We start from the raw sequence: 21,301 nt of genomic DNA on the forward strand, positions 1-21,301 counted from the left end.
GAAATACACACACATGCACAGACAGGACCTATACACATGCAACCAATGGAGAGATGTTAGAGCGAGGGGGCTGCCAGTGACCGGCGCCCCGAGCAGTTGGGGGTTCGGTGCCTTGCTCAACAGCACATCGGTAGTGCCCAGGCGATGAACTGGCACCTCTCCAGCCACCAGTCCACACTCCATCCCTCCGGTTCCAAGCCCAGTCACCTATGGACTGAGCTACTACCATATTAATTTTTTATATTCATTTATTTATGTATTTTTTTAAATTATTTATGCATTTATATATACATTTATTCATGTATTTATTTATTTATTTATTAATTTCAGCATTTATATTTTCATTCATTTCTGTATTCATACATTTATCTCTGCATTTAATTTTTAAACATGTATTTATTTATTGAGATTTAAGTCATGTTTAGTCCTCTATAGCACATTCCCCTCTTGCGTTATCAAGTCAGCAGACCACAAGTGCTGTCTCATCATTTACACAAACGCCGCAGTTATTATACCACACTACCTTAGGTCAAGGTAACTCAATACATTAACATAAACCCTCCCCCTTCTGAGTCTTATCCAATAAGCACGCGATAAGGGCGTGGAGAAGTCATGTTTACTTCCAGCTTGCTACGAACTGGGACAGAGTGCAAACTGCACCTTTGACACGGTCGGGTATAATAGAGACACTGGCATTCAAATGAGTCATTGCAAGACAATGTATAGGAAGACTTCGGCAAGGTAAGAGCATAAGTGCTGCTATAGTCATGATAGTCATGATAGTCATGCTGTTCTGTGGTTGACTGAGTCTGAAGATACAGATAGGCCTACCACTGAACATGCCTACAGTATGTAATCATTCAGTTGGTGCTATTATCTGAGAAGCATAGATAATCTTAGTGCACTGGCTTGTGTAGTTTACAGATCACTTTACAGATCACTAAGGAAGGACAGAATGAGTTCCTGGTGTATTTCAATAGAAAGGCCGGGCCATGGACAGTGGTGTGTTTTTCAGTAACTGGATATCTGACACATACAAATCATTCACAACAGTGTCACAGTCCTACTGACCCTGCATTCATATCATACCAGTCATAACAGCGGCCGAAAAAGGGCACTGTAGTTTGTCTTTACTGGGTTGTCCAGATGATGCATGTACAGTATGTAGGGTAAAGCCCAATTAAAGTGAGACTAGCTGCAGACTGACTAATCTTAATTATTGGCAGCTATCTCCTGCACCTGCTTGCAAAGTAGCCACCAGCTGCTGTGTTCAGTGGAGGCATTAACTGAGACATGCTATCAGGTTTAGGCAATGCCTTTAGTGAATAAAGACTCTTTGAGGTTTGAAGTGTCAATAATATGTTTTTATGATATAGAAGATAATTCTTGTTACATAAAGGAAAATAATATTTTGTAATCCAGAAAAGGTTTTGGTACAAGTGATGATACTAAAACTCAGCGAATACATTCCAGAAAAACAAAACACTGCAATTGAGGCAATTGATTGTAACGATTACTTGCTGTGAGACAGTTAACAACACAGATAAGACTCAGACAGAAAAACAAAGTATATTGGTCTGTTCTGCTTTTTGTGAGTAAATCTATAGGGTGAATTTATCTTAAATATCTAAGATAAGAATTATGCTTGTATCATTTCATACTGCATGAATACAAACTGGATAGAGGCAGAATGCAAAAACAGTTTTTTGTCATCAGCTTCAGTGATTGTCAGTGGAAAATTTCCATGTTTATTTTGTTATGTTGTAATTGTTCCCAGGGCCCGGCCATTATGGGATTTTTGAGACCAGTACAGTTTGTACTGTCAAAACTCAGCAATTACAAATATGATAAATAAATAACAAAAAGATGCTGTTGCAAAATAAACATTCGTGTTCAGTATAAGTCAATTATTGACCATTTAAATAAAGAATAAATAAAAAATAGCAAAATAATCATTCATGTCCAGCATCAGTTAATTGCTGACAATTTAAATAAAGAATAAATAAAAATAAAATAAACAGCAAAATAATCATTCATGTTCAGCATCAGTTATTTGCTGACAATTTAAATAAAGAATAAGTTAAAATAAAAGAAACAGCAAAATAATCATTCATGTTCAGTATCAGTCATTTACTGACCATTTCAGTGAAGTAAAATTAAAATAAATAGCTATATGACACCATTTTGAAAAAAACCTAAAAGCATTGTTTTGGGCATTATATTCATATTATAAACTTATACGCAGATACCAATAGATACCGATATGTCTGTGATAGGCCGACTCACACATATGTTTAACTCTGTTTATCCCTGTGTCACACTGGATAAAACTTTGACTTTAACCTGAACTTTTTCCCTAAAGTTTCTTCATTGGTAGCAACATGAAAAGTGTCTTTTTTTCTTACAGAATCAGTAAATACACATCCAAATGTTTATTATGTAAGAGCTGCATAATTAAGTAGGAATTGACAATATTAGCAGGGGTATTAGAATGTGTGATTTATGATTGGTATACATTGCATTCACTAGATCAGGGGACCTTATCTGTGACCGTTTGTCTGCAAAGCTAGCTGAAGCTTGAAGCTAGCTAACAGGGCATGCTGCCACAGTGGCAAAGCAGAGGGCTGGGTTTACTGGTTAAAACAAGTGCATGGAAACACTTCCTGCTAACAACTGCGGCATATAGGACAAAAAGAAAAATACGCAAACTAGTGCAAAAAGATCAGTCTGTAGGTGACGGCACTTGATTGACGTAAGCATAGTTGGCAGCGTCACACTGACTTCAGGAGAGTAAAGGTTAGCGAACACACTACTGACCTAATTTCAGTTTGTGAGACATTGGAGAAACACCTCTCTCTCACCTTCAAAAATAATGCAACCAAAGGTGATAAGATGATATGCTCTCATCGTTGGTTTATGATTTGTTTTGGAGTTCAGTTAAACTCACATTCAGCTGAATCTGTATGCTGTTAATTCCCAGAAAAACCTTTCATCTGAATCTGAAATAGGAAGCTATTTCTGTCTCTTCCCTGAACACAGCCTGCTAGGTTTGGAAAATGTGTCAGTATGCACGTGTATGTGTCCACAAATAAGCCGTGAACCAGGAGTTCAACACTAACCTTACATGACAAAATAAAAAGCAGTACATGGCCTACTGTACTATACACACGCCAGCTGGTCGTACAGGTGTTGGGTCTGCTGTCCACAGAGCTGCCATGCTGAGAAGAGGCCGGAATGGCCGGGCTCGGCATTTGGCCTGGAGTGAAACACGGCAAGAGACAGATGCCATGGCAGTGATCCAGACTTCGGACAGGGAGGAATGGGGAGGCCAAATGACGACACAGGTGAGACATTAGTTTGTGGGGTGGAGCAAAAGTAAAGTGGAGCAAAGTGCGGAGCGGAAAATCATTTTAAAGGTCCCATATCATGCTCATATTAAGGTTCATATTTGTACTTAGGCTTCCTAATAGAAAATGTTTTAATACTTGAATATTCTCATACTGTCTGTCTGAATATACCTGTATTAACCCTCTGTCTGAAACACTCACGTGTCTCTTTAAGACCCCCTCCCAAAAAAGCCCATTCTGCTCTGATTGGTCAGCGTTTCTTGGTCTTTGCATTTGCGTTCTCTCTGCACCGTCATTGCAGCCGTGACATCACAACCATGCACACATGGTTTCTGAATACAGGCTGAGAGCATTGAATTGCATTGTGAATACCTTTACAGTATGTATATAGCACGTCAACCTGCTTTATAATCAGCACAGACGTGGAAATCTCAACTTTTTTATAATGTAGGACCTTTAAAAGGAGAGACATGAAATGCATTTTTGGTATGACTGGATAATGAAGCACAACCATCACTTGTTTGACATCAGAGGATGAGAAATTAGAACTGGTATGGTGTGAACACGTAAAATACATGAATACCTGTCCACCAGTATTTTTCCACTGGTACTGTCCCCTGTCTGAAACGGCTGTGTGTTACACATGGTCACGTCTTCAAAAGTAAGGAAAGGTGGGTCAGTATTTTTAGAAGGGGGCTAATTTTACTTATGAGCACACATGACTTTTGTAACCAACCAGGAACCATGAACTCAACTATCTCGTTGAGTCTTTGAAACATGGCTCTCATTTGGGTCTGAGGATGGTCGAGTGCACAATATCAAGATTGGGAATTTCTGTCTATATTGAGACTCTTTCAAGTTGCTCTTTCTTTGCCGTTAAAGGTTATTCTTTGCAAAAAGGGCATCAGGGTTTCTAGTGGAAAACATTGAATACAAGCTTCGGGTTCTCTCCGCTGGATCTAATTCCTTTCCCAAGCCAACATCCCCGGACCATGGCCACGTCTACGAACTTACAAGACGCTGTTTGTGTCCGCCAGATCAGCGATGTGGAGTCTGAGGTGGACTACCTTGAGAGTTCTCAGTCCTTGTCTGAGGCGGTGACCTTGCCCAGCACAGTACCGGTGATAGGTGAGTCTTTCTGCCAGTGTGACCGGCAGGAAGAGGTCAGCCTCGGCTTCGGTGTCACCAGTGACTGCCTCTGTGGGGAGGATGATCAAGGTGAGCAAAAGCTGATGTATAAAATGAGGCTTTAACAGTATTATGAAAGTATATTACACATACTGTTATTTGTGAACCATCCATTAGTGCAGCCATTTCAGTTGACAAACTATAACATCAAAACTATCCAGCTGCTTTAGATGTTCATGTGTTTGTGTTCCCAGGTTTTGACTGGGAGTGGGACGAGCACTTCAAGTCCCCCGGAGCCTTCCTCAGCTGCGACAACAGGAAGGTGAGCTTTCATTCAGACTACAGCTGCGGCACGGCTGCCATCCGCGGAACCAAGGAGCTCGCAGACGGGCAACACTTCTGGGAAGTCAAGATGACCTCTCCTGTCTATGGAACAGATATGGTGAGTAGCAGTCCTTTGAATAGAATAGAATCAAATCTCTGTTTGGTCTAACGGACGTTGAGGATCATCTCAGGCTATCATCTAGTGAAGAGCGAGAACTACTTGACCTGTTTTGGTCCTCTTTCATCGGTGCAGATGGTGGGAGTTGGGACTTCAGAGGTGAACCTGGAGAAGTTCAAATTCAGCTTTGGCAGCCTGCTGGGTCACGATGAAGACAGTTGGGGGCTCTCCTACACAGGTTAGAGGGTCACAATGCAGGGACTAAAGAGTGAGATCCAAGTACTGTGCTTAAGTTTGAGGTGCTTGTACTTCACGCAAGTATTTTAAAGGGCCTGTGTCATATTTGGGCTCTCTTTGAGTCAGTATCAGTTCCACCAAAGAGAGATTAAATGCAATATAATGCAAGATGCATACACTCTAATAATGTGATATATGATAATATATCACGTGCATGGGTTCATTTGGATACTTTGAGTGCATTGTGCTGATATTCCGGTACTTTTACATAAGTAGAACTTTAAATGTATGACTTTGCAAAGTATTAGTATTTCACATTGTAGTATTAGTACTTCTGCATGACGGTGGGGGATATGATTTATATAACTAATCTGAAAAAAGCGTGTTGTATATATTTTTATAAAAAATAACCAGCAGCGGAACTGTGATATGACAATAATTGGACAAGCCTTAACTTTGTGATCCTTGCATTTAATGTCCACTTGAAAATAAGAAGAGAAAATATTATGCACTTTTCATTTGTGAAGTATTTAATGATTACAGGCTTTACCATGTGGTTCTTTCAAATATACAATTTATTTATTGAATTACCAGAAAACATGCTGTATCATGATACATCATGATACAACGTTATAAAGTATGAAATTACCTACAACGCAATAGAAGATTATTGCCCTGCCTTAATGTACGTGTATTCTTCTGATAACACTAATGTACTCTTAAGTACAGGATTTTAAATACAAGACTTGGGAGTATGTTTTCATTGTAGTATTATTACTTCTGCATGCTTCTTCCAGCACTGAATTTTTTTTTATTCTCTTTGTTATCTATATCTGTTTAAAGGTTTTCTCCAGCACAAAGGGGACAAAGTGAAGTTCTCCTCTCGGTTTGGCCAGGGCTCCATCATAGGGGTGCACCTGGACACCTGGCACGGCACCCTGACCTTCTACAAGAATCGGCACTTCATAGGTGCGTGTTTTCCCCGTAATTCAAGAAAACTGCATTTTAGTTATGACTGCGGGGCGGTTCTTTGTCCTGAAATAATTTCATCCCATCACCTCTCCTGCTCCAACAGGTATTGCTGCCACTAGGCTGCAGAACAAGAAGTTCTACCCCATGGTGTGCTCCACTGCAGCCAAAAGCAGTATGAAGGTAATCCGTGCCTGCTACACACCCACCTCCCTGCAGTACCTTTGCTGCGCCCAGCTCCGCCGAATGTTGCCCCGCTGCCCCGACGTACTTAATGCTATGGAGCTGCCCCCAGGCCTGCGCACGCAGCTCCACATACAGCAGGGCTGGTTGTTCACCCTCAGCAGCAGCCCTGAGTCCTCGGAGCAGAATGAGGACTTGCTAGAGGATTTCCACGAGGACATGAGCCTGCCTTCCAGCCCCAGCCCAGTCTCCACCCTGAGTGCCTGCGCCTCCCCGAGCCCCTGCACCAGCCCCTTTCTTGACACGGTTCCATATCAGTGCCCCTGTCAAACGTCACCTCAAACTCAACCCTGTACTTGCCACTGCCCTCCAACTCCTCCCAGCAGTGACTATGACAGCTGCTGCTCTGAGCCGGAGGATTATCAGTGCAAAAGGTGCCGCTGGACATGACCTAGTTGTCAAAAAGGTATTTCGAAGTGTTTGGCACACAGCTATTCTACCGTTGCCATGAGCATCTCCTGTCGGAATTCACAGAGTTAAGAGCAAACCCCTATTTTAGCCAATATTTCTTAATCTACATTTTGAGTGGATTGTTAATTCTATTTTTTTAATTAAGCAAGATATTTGTGATTTTCAGACAACGTTGTTGATGAATGGTAAGAAGGGAGTGAGTGTGTAGTGACATTGACATTTTAGAGTTACATCTGGGCCATTTATTCACATTTAACCATTTTATAACCAATTAATAATAATACTATGCCATACACTGTGTTTGTAAGGCTAATATATGCCAGATTAGACTGGCAAAAAAACACACTAGAAATCTTGTGAAAGTGTACAGTTGTTATTCTCAGGGATAGACTCTGGGGGGAAAGGAGTTGCTTTTTGATACTGTGTAAATGACATTTTGTAAATGTGTTTTGTAAATCAACGTTTGGCTTGAATGTCAATTGTGGCTATGTTCCTGCTTCACAAGAGGATTTGTTTTTCTATTTGCAGTTTGATCATTTACTTTCTTACTCAAGAAAATTGTCTAAAATAAAACAAAAATGAAAAGTTCTGTTGCAGCTCATTTTATGGCCCATTTCACACATAAACAAAAAAATATATAGGTATTTTACAGAGGTCCCTCTGACAAAACATTGTACATTTATACATAAACATAATATTGCATCAAAATAATACACAGCATAATTCCTTATTTTACTAAATCTATTCCATACCTCAAACCTGTTGAAGTTCAGGTGAGTATAAATAGTGCTTTACTTGGGGCATATTTTAGCTTGTAAACATCTACATTAACATGTTAGCAGCCAAGTGGTGACAAAGTGTCATTAGAGACCAGATTAATCTTAATTAATCTGGCCATCTGGTTCTCTCGTGTACAAATCAGTCCAAGACCAGCTGGGCGTTCTGAGCTGTGAAGCAGCGGTAAACCCTGGTTGATATCTCCGGTCCTATGCGTCGCTCTTTACCTCCACTTTTCACCAAGAGACCGGCCAGCAGCCCCTTCCTGTCCTCCTCTGACTCCAAGCTCTGGTACGCCTAAAACACATGGAAAAGACAATTGTGTTGTTTGTTTTTTTTAGACGTTCCTTCAGGACATAAACATTTGGCTTTTTCAAAATTCTGAATCCACAGATAAATGCACACAGCCCCGTATTCAGAAACTGTGCGCAAGACCCAGAAATGCTGACCAATCAAAACAGACTAGGCTTTTACTTTTGAAAGAGACAGGCACTAAAACTGAGCGCTTCAGACAGGGTGAATACGGGTAAGTATGGACATGAAAATGAGTGTAAAATGGGACCTTCAAATCCTTAAATCCACCAGTTCTTGTCAAAATATATTGTCAGGGTTGGTTTTATACCTCCTCAGGGCGATAAAAAGCAATCTAGCCCCCTAATTTATCCAAAGTACCTCAGTTGTCTAACAGTGGGGGATCCAGGCAACAAACCTACTAGCGTTGGCACCATTCTCTTTGCACTAAGCTCCACAAGACAATGCTGAAGAGCACTCAGGTCAGGTGTACCTGCAACAGCAACTGAGGAGACGGGTAGGCAGCAATCACAGCGGAGGCCACAACAGGACTGACTCTGTTCAGCTGCTGGATCTGCCTGCTCCAGACCTGGATCAGCCCCGAGCCGTCCTTCTCCACCCGAACCCCGCTGGCCCATGAGCCATCCACGCAGAAGGGCAGCTCTGCTCGCTCTGTCAGCAGTCTGGAAGGATAATGGAAGGACATCTTACAAGGGAGGTAAGATAAGCGAGGTAAAGTTTGTGTGTTATTCATGCGCTGCTCATTGTGACAATGACTCATACTTGAAAAGGGCTTACTTGAAAGGGCGTTTTGATAAGGCCTTGGTGACGGCACACACATGGTTAGTAACGTCCTCCCAGCCATCCAGGAAGACCAGTGATACATTCTTGCAGAGCTGCAGGTAAACAAGAACCTGCGGAGAAATGAAGATGGTACCAAAAAAATCATCAGAATCAGAATCAGGTTCATTGCCAGGCAATTTTCATTACAAGGAATTTGACTTGATTTGACAGTGCCTACATACATATAAACATGAACACAAGCAAACTAAACATATAGCATTGAATTATATACATGAAATATAAGTGAGTGTATCATCTGTACTTTAACTTGATTAAAAACTCATAATCATAACATGTGCAGGAATGTGCAGGCTTATATCAGGTATATACAGTGTTGTATATAAAGAACATTCAAGATCAACTATTTCTCAGATTCAGAGTAAAACTGACCTCCTCCACATCCAGGTTCTCCATTCCCAATTTAGATTGTATCGTCTCATCCAGGAAATGCACACCACAAGCATCGGCCCTGTTGGTAAGTAAACCAATGAGTCAGGTCAGAGTGTGTAAATGAAAGCCAACACAGCACATGTGTCACCTTGCAAGAGATGAATAAAGTTGGTAAATAGGAGTACCAGGGGAACAGTCACAGACACATGCACTAACCTGTAGAGCGAGAGAGAGTCTGGCACTAATAGAGTGACCTTCTTGGCATCCCGGTTGAGACACTCCAAAATTGGACTGAGGACAGACCCCGTCCCTGTATCCTCCCCTTCACTGTCTAGCATCTGCAGCAGCAACAAAACAATATGGAGGAGGGCAATCCCGTAGGCTGCCATCAAAGTGAATGCATTACAACTTTCTTACTTTCTTCACAGAGATAACTATGTCAACAAAGTCCATCAGATCCAGCACAAGAACCACTTGCTCCTCCTCCACCGTGGCCTCACCATCTTCTCCCTGCTAAAGAAAAAACAGTAATGATCCCACTGGAGTAAGTAATAAAAAGTAGGAATATGTAAGAACAGCAAATAAAAAAATGCAATGCAGCCAACACAGCACAATGAATTCAAACATTTATGCTTTTTCTGTTATGGGAGGCGTCAGGTGCCTACATGAGGTAAATGCCTGGTCCAAGTGATGCTGCGTGGGAGCTGCTGGCTCTCGATGCTAAACCTCCGTTCAAAGGTAGCCAGGGCGTCCAGCAAGATGTCTGAGCCCTCCTGTTGCAGAAGAGCTGGGCAAAAGCACACACAGGTTTACAGATGAACACATCATTGCATAATATGCAGTATTATCAGTCTATTGTTCTCTTTGTGGAAGTCTTAACCTGGTCAGATGATGCCTTTGAGTGGTTGCGGTTTACTCAGAAGCTTGTAGGTTGCAAATACAAATTGTCATGCATTCAATTGTTATTACCAATTGAGTTTTAAGTGATTTATTGACCAGTAGCTCGGAATATTTCAGCTGACTTAAAAAAAATTAAATCCTGGTATATGATGGTATATGTTTGTTACATAAGGTTTAGAAATATTTTGAGAGGCTGAACAGTACTCACTTTATACTTATATCATTTTAATATATTTTTTTAAATGTCGATTCAAAATATTATAATTTTAATCAAGAGCATAATCATATATTTTTTTGAAATTTCTACTCAAATACTATAATTTTAATTGTATCAAAATTATTTTTTATCATTAATATCCCTTTTTGTCCAAGTATTGAAATGTGTTTTTGTCGAATCAATTTTTAAGCTATGATTTGGTCCTACGTGTTTACATGTCTCAATACAGCCGAAGGAATAAAATATTTCCGACAGCGCCTGAAGGCAGCACGGCGTACCTGGGTCTACACCGACAGTGAGACACTTGAGGCAGTTCTCTGGCCGGAGACTCTTCAGGTTCTCTGCTGCCTCTCTCCTCCTCTGCTGCTCCTGTCTCCTCTCCTCCTTCTCCCGGGCTCTGGCAGCTCTCTGCCTCTCCCTCTCCTCCTTCCTCTCCCTGGCTGCCTCTCTGTCCGCCTCCACCTCCTCCCGAGTGCGGCGTTTTCTCGCAGGGCTCGGTGTGCCGCGTCCATCGGGTCGCGGGGGAGACAGAGCCCAAGTTTGACCGGAACTTTTTGCGGGGGACGATGGGAGAGTGTTGCACTTCCGGTCTGAAGTCTGATCGTCTGTTAAGTCTTTACTGACTGTGACTATTTGACCGCTCTCGTTTGAACCGGGTTTTGTCTCAGCGTCGCTTTCCTCAGATTCAGATATTTCCCATGTTTTAGCTCTCCGCAACACGGACATTTTATGCATTTAACGCGTCCTTGAACCCATCATTTATACTACAACAACACAAGCAGTGGAGCAGCAATGTTTATATCATCCGGATGGTGTCCGCTGAGGGACAAAATATGTTATAAAAAGCGCTACAGAAAGCTTTTCATTATAAACCTACAGGTTAGATTAGATGTCTTTAATTAGTGACAGCGGAAGGCAGAAAAACTCAGGACACCAGCTGAACTGAGATCAAATGAGGTCATTGCTGTACTTGGCACATGTTAGAAACATTTTTTGTCAATTTATTGAATATGTTAACATAATACAAATACAAAATACAACTGAAAAAGTTGTTTTCAATTGTTTTAATATTTAAATAGGCTTATACTTCTATAAGTGTCATTACGTGTTGAAAGAGGGATTTGAAAAGCATTAAAAAGGAAATAAATACAAAGTAGGGGTGTTAATTGTGCATCTCAAATTAGTTTGATAACACATGAATAAAATCGGTCATTAGATCACAATTACATTTGTACTGACGTATTTGCTCACATGCTTTGCCACAACAATGAATGCCTTATTTCGTTGTAATTTAATTAAAAAATGTCTAAAATTGAACCGAAATAAACAAAAATATTGAATCAATGTATCGAAAGACCAATTAAGTTTACATTTTAATATTTAAAATTGCATTACAACGATATAAAAAATTATATAATAAAAATATAGTTACAGTTAGATTCTTAGAAAACAAAATAATATTCTTCTCGAATGTTTAATGTTCCGCAATAAAGTTTCGGGTATTAGGAAAACAGAAAAACAGACAGTGTGTGGCTGCGTGCGCAGATGTCCAAACAACCCGCTGCGTCCACTTCCACAGGAAGAGGCGGATCCATGTCGTTTATAGATCTACGGTCCGCGGACGCAGCCGCACAGTTGCAGCGGACCTGCTAATTTAGCAGCCTGTTCATGTAAACAACAGTGAAGAATGGCATTTGGCAGTTTTCTTTAATAGTCACCGTGCTTTTTGTTCACCATGACACAGCCGGCGGAGAAAGGTACGTCTGACTCTAGTTTTATTTTCTAAACATACTTTAGTCACCAGTTAACTCGCAGTCCTCCGAATACTTCCCTCAGAAACTGGGCCACTGAAAGACCGACTCAGCACTTTATGCTTTGTGGTCGTTTGGAGAGCTCTGGTGACTAAATGGGAAGTTGTGAAAACGTCAGCATTTATGGTTTGTTATCTCATGAATGAATTAAGAAAAAGCTAAGCTAAATGAAGCTATGCTGCAGAATGAGAAGGTGATGTGTTTAGGGTGTCTAGGTGTTTCCACTTTCGGGGTGAAATCCATATCTGAGACTAATATTATTATTGAAACACAATATTTTATGTCTTAATCATGTCTGGAGGGGATCTTTAAAGGTTTTAGATGCACGTTTTTTTTTACTTTTTAATGTGTAATAAACATTTTGCCTATTCAAATGTTGAAAGTTTAGAGTATATAGGGGCTACGAACATTGATGGACATGATTGAAGTCTGACTGCTTTTTTGGGGTTTGGATTGATGCCATTTAATTTTTTTTCACAGATTTGGTGCTGAATTTAACATTTTCTTTACAACTCGAGAATTGATGACTTCTTCCCTCCAAAATTTCACATTAATACCACATTAAGACCCCCCACCATAGAAAATCCATGCTGTGATTTATTTTAAAAACAAACTTTTGATATTTAGAGAGTTCTGCAACGATGGCATTTTTCGGTGATCAGGTGGCGAGCACTTCTGTTGTGGTAACTGCTCAGAACACCCCTTATTGTTAAAATACCTGGGTAAAAGCCGTATGCCCTCTGAATGCCCTAGGTCTCTAGTTTGTGTCTGTAAAGTTTCATGAGGCTGTGATCATCCAAGAGAGGTCATTTTATACGGTGACGTCAAGATTTTTTTAAAAAAAGATCTCACTACCATTTATGCGATTCTAAGACTGTTTAGGGAGCTCAGTATGCAGAAAATATTCAAATAAACCATTTTACCATGGGCAAAAATAACACATTTATACTGCATGCAGAATAAATTAAAAGGGATTATCATAAAGTGGGCATGTCTGTAAAGGGGAATTATTTGTTATTCAGATATCAGAATCAGTCAGACAAGAAGAAAATGGACAGTATTTCCCTATCTAAAATTGTGTCTAACTTCAAAGCATTATTTCCAGACAAGCTAACATGTTATGGTTCCACTGGATTCTGTAGATTGTCAAGTTTCATATGATGAATTAATATTTCACTCTTGCTTTAAAACTGAGCCTGCTGGAGTCTCTGAAAGGGCAAAAAGCCATCTGCAGGGAGTGGAAGAGGTTAAATCCTATATTCAATAGGAGACGTATGGATATAAGATTTTCCATCTATTCTGTGGATAATAAAACCAATTGAGCTTTAAACGGAAATATAAACCAACATGCTGCTTTTGCTGTGTGTGAAATACTCAAGTCTTCAGTGGGGTTGGTAACTCTTCCTGTCCATGTTTTAGACTGACTTTTATAATTAAGGTTTAAATTAGATTCAATTAAAAGTTAGACTTCAATGATCCATTTTTTACATTCGTTGTTTGTTTGTTTTTAACAGCATATTACCGCTTTGTGGTGCTGTTCTTCAACTGCCTGCTGACATTTGGCTCCTACTTCTGCTTTGACATCCCCAGTGTTTTACAGGATCAGTTCCAGGGGGTAAGTAAAGAGGTAGCGGGGCAGACCACCTTAAGGATATCATCAGTATTGAGTGATTTTTTTCCCCCACATGAACACAACAGGATCTCTGTAGTTTGTCGCTCAAAATGCCAATGTCTGCCCTCAGTGTTGTGGCCCTCAGATAATGACTCAAAATCACTGGTTTCCCCTCGTCTGACAGAACCTGACATGTCCCAATGCAACAGTAATCAATGGGACAGTGGACTGTGTGGAGGGATTGGGGATGAACCCTCAGCAGTACAATCTTCTTTATGCCATCTATGCTTGGACGTAAGTACACACGGGCCTAGACTATGCTTTAATATACTGATAAAGGGCAGAAAACAGATACAGTCTGTGCTTTTACCCTTTATCAACAGGAACGCAGTAGTGGTGATCATGGCCGGGTTCCTGATTGACAAATTAGGAAACCGCTGTAAGCTTATGTTTATCTTACCTTCCAAATCCAACAACTGACTTATGGTGACTCACATTAAATGGATTCCCCCTTTCCTTCTCTCTGCAGTTGGAGTATTTCTGTTCTCATTTCTGTGTGTTTTGGGCTCGTCGCTGTTTGCACTGGGCTCTCACTTCAAAGGAACTCCCTATCTGCTGCCGCTCATGCTCACGGGCCGACTACTGTTTGGATCAGGCAACGGATCTCTGACCAGTAAGGCCGCTGTCCATAAAGGCACGCTCTTTGCAGTGTCAACTCAGAGGAATGTTTCTAAATGACTCTTCTCATCTATTTCACCTCACCAGTTGTTCAGAACCGCATCACAGCCTTCTGGTTCAAAGGGAAGGAGCTGGCCCTGGCCTTCGGTCTGACCTTGGCTTTCTCTCGCCTGGGTTCAGTCCTGAACTTCTTCCTCACCCAGAAGTTTGAAGAAAAATATGGCATTCAGTGGACACTTTGGGGTGGTAGGTAATAAATAAAGGGGGTAGACACATCAAGGTTGATGGCATATACGCTGGAGATCAAAACCAGAGAACAAAGTATTAATACTTGATTTATTCTGAAATATTCTTTTTTTTATTGATCAGAATTTGATAGAAAGTCTGCTGTGGCTATACCAGTGTTGTACTAGCATGTTGTTTTAAATAACCAAGGCACTTCAACAAAAAACTTTCATTTTGTGGGTAAAAAAGTGAGAACAGTAACCACTGTGTCAGAAGAGAAGATATCAAAACAATATTTTCTTCGGGCTATACCGATTCAAAAATGAGTAGGAAGTTTAGAGGCCCTTACTTTGAATTACTTCAGCACATCACTAGTTTCTCACACTGCTCTGGTTTGATCTTATTTTTTTGCCAAGGATTTTCCAGAGATTCTCTATGGTGTTTAGATCTAGATCTGCAATCTTCATGCAATACAATGCCCCCATCACACTGCAAAACAGGTTAAGCAGTTCCTCGGGGCCAAGAATATTAAAACAATGAAATGGCCAGCCCAGAGTTCAGCTCTAAACCCCATAAAGAATCTCCGGGAAATCCTTATAACCCTATAGGTAGTAAAGGGGTAAGAGCATTTTTCACATGATGCTTTGTTTTCTAGGTGCACTACTGTGTGTGCTGGGCTTTGTATCTGCTGTTGCAGTCAGTGCCCTGGACAAGATCGGAATGAGGCAGCTGGGTCTGGATGGTGCCATCCAAGAAGAGTCTCGCAAAGTGGTACGAGCGGTCGATTAGTCTTTGCAGCTGTACTGGCAATGTTCTGAATTTCGCAGGAATTTTCCCAGGCCGAAACTCATTTTTCCAATTATTCCGACACCACATCAATGCAGCACAAATGCCCTATCATGCAATATTAATGAAATTGGGAAAAAAAAGTCTTTCTACCCCATTATTCAGAACCCTGGCCCATCTAAACGCTTCCACCAAGGTTCATGAAAATCAAATAGTTTTTCCAAAATTCTGCTGACAGACAGACAAGACAAGACAAGCTGAGCTGTAAAAATAACATCCTTGGGTGAAGTAACGTTTCCAACATCATTGTAAAGTGCAAGGATGCTGCAGATGGGAGTATCTGACCTCAGTTTCTTTTGTGTGTGCGTGTGTAAATGTTCTTTAACGACTACATTATTTGTTCCTGTGTACGTGTGTGTAGAGGATTCAGGATGTGAAGCTCCTCTCGCTAAGATACTGGCTGCTGGTTATCACTATCATGTTCTTCTACAACGGCATCTTCCCGTTCATCGCAGACGCCAGGTAGAGCCATCGACACACAACGTTTGAATTTCTCTGGTTTTTAAATGGTTTTTTTTGGAAGGCCAGTGGTTTTTTGTAGGATCATAGTGATAGATTTTTTGTAAAGAATTCCTTTGGGATGTGTATTATCTTAAAAGCACTATTTTGAAATGAGCTTAATTCACAAACGGCCTATAGAATAATATTAACATGCTGCTGTTTTTTTTCCCATGTCCAGTAAGTTCATTCAGGATAAGTACGATGGCTACAGCCAGAAGGAGGCAGCCTATATTGCCGGGGCTGTTTATGACAGTTCACTGGTCCTCTCAGCCAGCGTGGGCATTCTCATCGTAAGTATCTGAAACCCAAACCTGTTTGTAAACTTTTCTAAAAAGTATGCCGTATGAAGCAATATAAAATAAGTACATAAGTTAGTGTAACATTCTCTTGTTTCCTTTCTTTACAAGGATTATGTGGGTCTGCGGGGCGTCTTTGCAGTGGCCTGTGCTGTTCTTACGCTGCCTGTGTTTGGACTCCTGGCCTTCACCTTTGTTCCTCCACTTGTTTCCACTATATGGCTAGGAGTCACCTACTCCTTTGCTGCTGTGAGTTTTGGGGCGTTGTCAAGCCTATAGTTTTTTTTGTTGTTGTTGTTGTTCTGGCCTGAATTCTGTAAACTTGGAGAGTTTTCCCCCTTGGTAAAATCTAACTGAACTGAAATGCATCACTGGGCAGTTCACCCATCTTAATGGTGAGATGTGTCAGGAGTAGGGTAGCAAAGGGGTGGAGACATTTCCATAAACTTTTCAAAAACTTACGGTGTGAGCTTAAGCTGGGGAATTTTTAAAATATTTGGAAATTGTATGTAGTCCACAGTCTCAAATGTGTGGCTTCAATAGTCCAGTGTTCTAGAAATCATCTGTGCATGTACAGGGCGTAGTGTGCAGTGCAGTGTGCTATGTGATCCAGGAGTAGCATAGATATTTTAGTATGTAATTAGACAAGTATACTTTCTTGAAATCTGGTTGTTTTAGTCGAGATTATGCTAAAATATATTTTTCCCAACTATATATTTAAAATCCCTGTAATGGGCCAACCTTCAATTTGATAATTTCCCTGTTAAATCGCATGTTAATTCCCAGAATTTTGCAACCCTAGTTTCTGGACTAGTGCATATTTCTATGAGAGAAACATTGCTAGGCAGTTCTCTGGCTAGCTTCTACTACTGATACATCCATGCTACAGCTACCCAAGCGGCTACAGTTTGTACGCTCTGCAGCATCCCAGAATGCAAAGCACACCTGAGTACAGGAGCCATTCACCTCAGACTTGCGGAGTACACCTGGTAGTTGGGTCGGATCAAGGTCGGATCAAATTCCATACGCAAACAAACCGCTCCAGAGTTTGTTTTGGACCGGAGTGAGACCACCTCCTCTAAAGGGCCTCGGTGGGGTTGTTTTGGTCCGCAGCCGAGTGCGATCAATGTGTTCACACCTGCTCAAACAAATCACACCAATGGATAAAAACAAACCAGAATCCAAATGAACCAGACCAAAGGTGCAGGTGTGAAGTCTTTAACACATACTTTCACTGAGGCAGATTTTTAGTTTCTTCAGGATCTTTAGTCCTGAAGAAATTATCAAGGAGTCTATTAGTAGATATACTGTATTGTTTTTGGTCAACAGGAGATACCTTGGGCTAAATATTGTCCTAATTATGGTGTCCCCCAGTTTATATGCCATTGATTTGTCTTATTCTTTCTTAATTTAATATTCTAATACTTTGGAGTGGGGATTTTAATTGAGAAAATCATGGCTGTTTTGTCTTCATTTCTACTCTCTGTGCTATTTTCCAGTCAAGCATGTGGCCCTCTATTCCCCTCGTGGTGCCTCAGGCGACCCTGGGAACAGCCATGGGTTTGGCCACCTCCATACAGATGGTTGGGATTGGTGTGTCCAATCTGGTCGTCGGGCAGATTTTGGGCAGCAAGTCTAGGTAGGAGATCATGATCTCATTGCAGTGCACTTGGCGGTCCGTGCCGTATGTTAGATCTTTATTTACCTTCTTGTTTTCTTCATTTCACCGGGACAGTGAAACTAAAATCCCGTTGTGGCGTTGGCAGAGGATGATGATCTTCATGTTGGCCAACACCATCGGTTGCATCGCCACCTCGGTGCTGCTCAACATCGTCGACCACAGACAGGTCAGACTGCTTTAATCGTTTTGTGTATATATGTGCTGAATCTGTTGTGAGCTGACTTCAACACAAGATACAGTATGTTCAGGTAATATCTGTCTCTCTGCAGGGCGGGACCCTGAACAAGACAACCAAGAGGTCAGGACCTACAGAGAGAGATTCCGACAGAGAGCCGCTCAACCAGGGAGAGGAAGAGGAGCATGAGGATGAGGAGGACGAGGCGGTCAGATCTCGCTCTATCAACTCCTAAGTCTTGTTAAAACAGTTCTCTTTTAAGATATATTTATATGTACCCGTACAATTGGACTTGTTTTCTTTGCACACCTCACTGAAACCACAGTGCTTCTCCACGTGTCCGTGGTCCCCACAGCAGATAATGGTGCAGTTTAAGGATTCAGAATAAATATCCGTTAAACAGTATTTACACCCAAAGAGTATCAAAAAGTTTATTAAAGGAGAACTGTTATATTTTTTCAGTACTAAAGGTAAATAGAAAAAAATAGAATTCCAGAAAAAAACAAATCTATCTCTTTTACCTTTTTTTAAACTTTACTGTCATAACTGACTGTGTGAATTTTACTGAGGTCACTAAATAATGTTCATGTCATGCACGTCACAAAAATGTAATGTCTGTTTTTTTTATGGTGTTCTAATGAAACGGTGAAACATTTGTACCTCCTATCTATATGCTCATGGTTAATACTTTGTTTGGTTAGCACTCTGTTTGTACTATAAGAAGGGATTTATATCTATTCCACGTTGCCAAAACGGCAAAAAATAAAAAGCTGTTCACCTTTTTGACTATCTGTGCTACATGTGTCAAAATGATTTATCTTTCAAAGCTTGATACGTACACGTTTGTGGGTTTTACAGAGCTTTATAGCGTGTTTCAGCTCATTGTTTAACGACGCAGTTAGCGATTAGCCGGTGGGGGAGTTAAAGAGTCTGATTTTTTTAATCCTATAATCTATCGATCAGTTTAACCAGTGCACTTGCCTTTTTAAATATTCAGCACAGAATAATACATTAGCATAACACAGCCAGTAGAGGGAGCTCTTTACACATTTGTTTGCATATTTATTTGGTATAGACTGAGTGATTGTCCCAACGGCCTTTATTTCAGCTCCTCGGGTCCCATTTTCAACTTTTTCTATTTCCCTGAATTCTTAGGTTCTTTTGAAAGTCAGTTTGGGTATTTATGGGGTGCTAGTCATGATAACATGTCATCATGATGACATCAATCATATTGTCAACAACTGCAAGAATGTAGGCTACTTTTAAATAGCTACAGGCAAATACGTCAACGCCACAAGTACGTGTAACATGTGAAAGGTAAACTCTAGCTGTCCTCTTATTCTTTTAAGGCTGTACACATTGCTTGTTGATTTATTTGTTTAAATGTGTATATATATATATATATAGCAGTTTTAATCATTTTACCAGTATATATAATTTCATTTCTATCTTTTTTTTGTTTCTGAAAATATAATACGTCAACTGTGGCAAGGTAAAATGCAGGAACACACACTCTAAACTCGTACAGACACACCATTTGATATTGTGATTCTAGCTTCAATTTTATTTGACACCTACCACAAGTGGGCGGCATGGTGTTATGGTGTTTAGCGCTGTCGCCTCACAGCAAGAGGGTTCCTGGTTCGAATCCCGGCTGGTGCCCTTCTGTGTGGAGTTTGCATGTTCTCCCCTTGTCTGCGTGGGTTTTCTCCGGGTTCTCCAGCTTCCTCCCACAATCCAAAGAAATGCACGTGTTAGGTTTATGATGACTCTAAATTGCCCGTAGGTGTAAATGTGAGTGTGAATAGTTGTCTGTCTCTGTTCGTCTCTATGTGTCCTGTGATAAACTGGCGCCCTGTCCAGGGTTTACCCTCCCTCACACCCGATGTCAGCTGGGATTGGCTCCAGCCCCCCGCGACCCCGACAGGGACAAGCGTTTGAAGATGGATGGATGGATGGACCTTTCACAAGTGATAATCTGTATTTAATTGGCACAAGAAAGGCAAAAGCACATGTTTGTAGTATTTGAGTGTTTTTACTGTTAGACATTGTGCTTTCAATCAACTTCATCCCGTTTTCAAATACAAAATCAACATCCTGTAAACATCTGAGTTGTTTTTATGCCTACAGCGGTAGCCATGACCAGAGGCATTATGGTTTTTTTTGGGTTGTCCGCCTGTCCCATTCTCTAGAGTGTGATATCTCAGGAACGTCTGAAGGGAATTTTCTTCAAATTTGGCACGAGGATGAACTGATTGGATTTTGACCTAACCCAAGAATGTCTATTACACAAATTATGACATTTCACACCAAAGTCAAATAAGACAAATAGGATTAAGTGATTCTATTTTATATCCAAAAGGTCAAAGGTCACCTTCACTATGACATAAAATTTCTGTCCATTATGCAACACCATAACTCAGGAACTGAAGGGGAGATATTTGGTCCGAATTGGTGACACGAATCTTGAAACCGTGGTGATTGTTTATATCTTCAGTGTTGCCGTGTTTAAGTGTGTGAAGGTTCCACGTTTTACCAAATAATACACATAATTTTTTTTTTATTGAATCCCCTTAAAGTCTCTACTACATATACAGTATTATGTAAGTCTGGACAGTTTGGATGTAAACTGCTACTGGAGGCAGAGGTCACCAACTAAAAGGCGGGTCTAGTCAGCATTGAAATTTGATTAAATGCAGATTAGAGAGTGGCTAAACTGATCTAGACAGATTTATCTGCCCTTGCCCTCAAATACTTTAAAAATACACTAACGATCCAGGTTCAGGGTGCCCAACCTTCTGTCCCTGACTCTGTGCCAGGCTACATGTGGACAATTCCGTGCTTTAAAGCAGATTACTGAGAAAAAAAGAAATCAATCACGTCATGTACAACGTATGCAGTCGGGGAGGGGGTTCTGAAAGCTTCCTGAAAATGAATTATTTTTGTGTCCAGCTGGTTCTTGTATTCATATTCAAACTAAAGATCAGACACAGTTGTACAGGTACATGGTGGACATTTACTGAAGATTGAAATAATTTGAACTGCAGACATAACTCGATGATACAACACAACTCATAATCTTCTTAGAAGAGTACCTCAATCACTAGATTATTAGTATGAGTATAAGTATGAATCCCATGTGATGAAAGGTCAAAATGACTGCAATAGAGAGAAGAAGGTTTCCTGATAGGAGACTTCCTAGAGCTCAGATCCTCTGTTTACCATGAAGATAAACCCTAAAAATATACCTTACTTAATCTTCTTAAGGGCGTGTGGTAAGA

The 21,301-nt window shown here is 40.7% G+C and overlaps 3 protein-coding genes across 5 annotated transcripts; 2 read left to right on the forward strand and 1 right to left on the reverse strand.

Annotated features, from left to right (window-relative positions):
• The first annotated feature begins 660 nt into the window (after positions 1-660).
• spsb3b (splA/ryanodine receptor domain and SOCS box containing 3b) lies at positions 661-7,318 on the forward strand. Of its 2 annotated transcripts, XM_083932874.1 has the most exons (7): positions 661-741; positions 3,209-3,344; positions 4,385-4,565; positions 4,730-4,917; positions 5,053-5,155; positions 5,998-6,123; positions 6,230-7,318. In XM_083932874.1, exons 1-7 carry the CDS (start codon positions 701-703, stop codon positions 6,754-6,756), a joined length of 1,302 nt encoding a protein of 433 aa, XP_083789000.1. In that variant the 5' UTR covers positions 661-700; the 3' UTR covers positions 6,757-7,318. The 2 variants fall into 2 exon arrangements, with proteins under 2 accessions (XP_083789000.1, XP_083788999.1); XM_083932873.1 differs by lacking the exon at positions 661-741 and having other exon boundaries at positions 2,489-3,344.
• A 251-nt stretch (positions 7,319-7,569) lies between these two features.
• Positions 7,570-10,998, reverse strand: eme2 (essential meiotic structure-specific endonuclease subunit 2). Of its 2 annotated transcripts, none has more exons than XM_083933085.1 (8): positions 10,474-10,998; positions 9,744-9,865; positions 9,496-9,588; positions 9,295-9,416; positions 9,079-9,157; positions 8,644-8,759; positions 8,339-8,528; positions 7,570-7,851 (listed from the first exon to the last, which is right to left on the reverse strand). In XM_083933085.1, the coding sequence occupies exons 1-8, from the start codon at positions 10,928-10,930 to the stop codon at positions 7,696-7,698; spliced, it is 1,335 nt and encodes a 444-aa protein (XP_083789211.1). In that variant the 5' UTR covers positions 10,931-10,998; the 3' UTR covers positions 7,570-7,695. The 2 variants fall into 2 exon arrangements, with proteins under 2 accessions (XP_083789211.1, XP_083789210.1); XM_083933084.1 differs by having other exon boundaries at positions 9,496-9,591.
• Positions 10,999-11,821: 823 nt separating this feature from the next.
• mfsd1l (major facilitator superfamily domain containing 1-like) lies at positions 11,822-18,809 on the forward strand. The gene is made up of 13 exons (XM_083933148.1): positions 11,822-11,952; positions 13,521-13,621; positions 13,803-13,912; positions 14,002-14,057; positions 14,148-14,291; positions 14,384-14,542; positions 15,177-15,292; positions 15,729-15,829; positions 16,047-16,158; positions 16,276-16,413; positions 17,664-17,803; positions 17,900-18,011; positions 18,115-18,809. The coding sequence occupies exons 1-13, from the start codon at positions 11,931-11,933 to the stop codon at positions 18,253-18,255; spliced, it is 1,452 nt and encodes a 483-aa protein (XP_083789274.1). The 5' UTR covers positions 11,822-11,930; the 3' UTR covers positions 18,256-18,809.
• Positions 18,810-21,301: the final 2,492 nt, after the last annotated feature.

The sequence above is a fragment of the Echiichthys vipera genome (assembly GCF_963691815.1).
Source record: "Echiichthys vipera genome assembly, chromosome: 18".
NCBI classification, from domain to species: Eukaryota; Metazoa; Chordata; class Actinopteri; order Perciformes; family Trachinidae; genus Echiichthys; species Echiichthys vipera.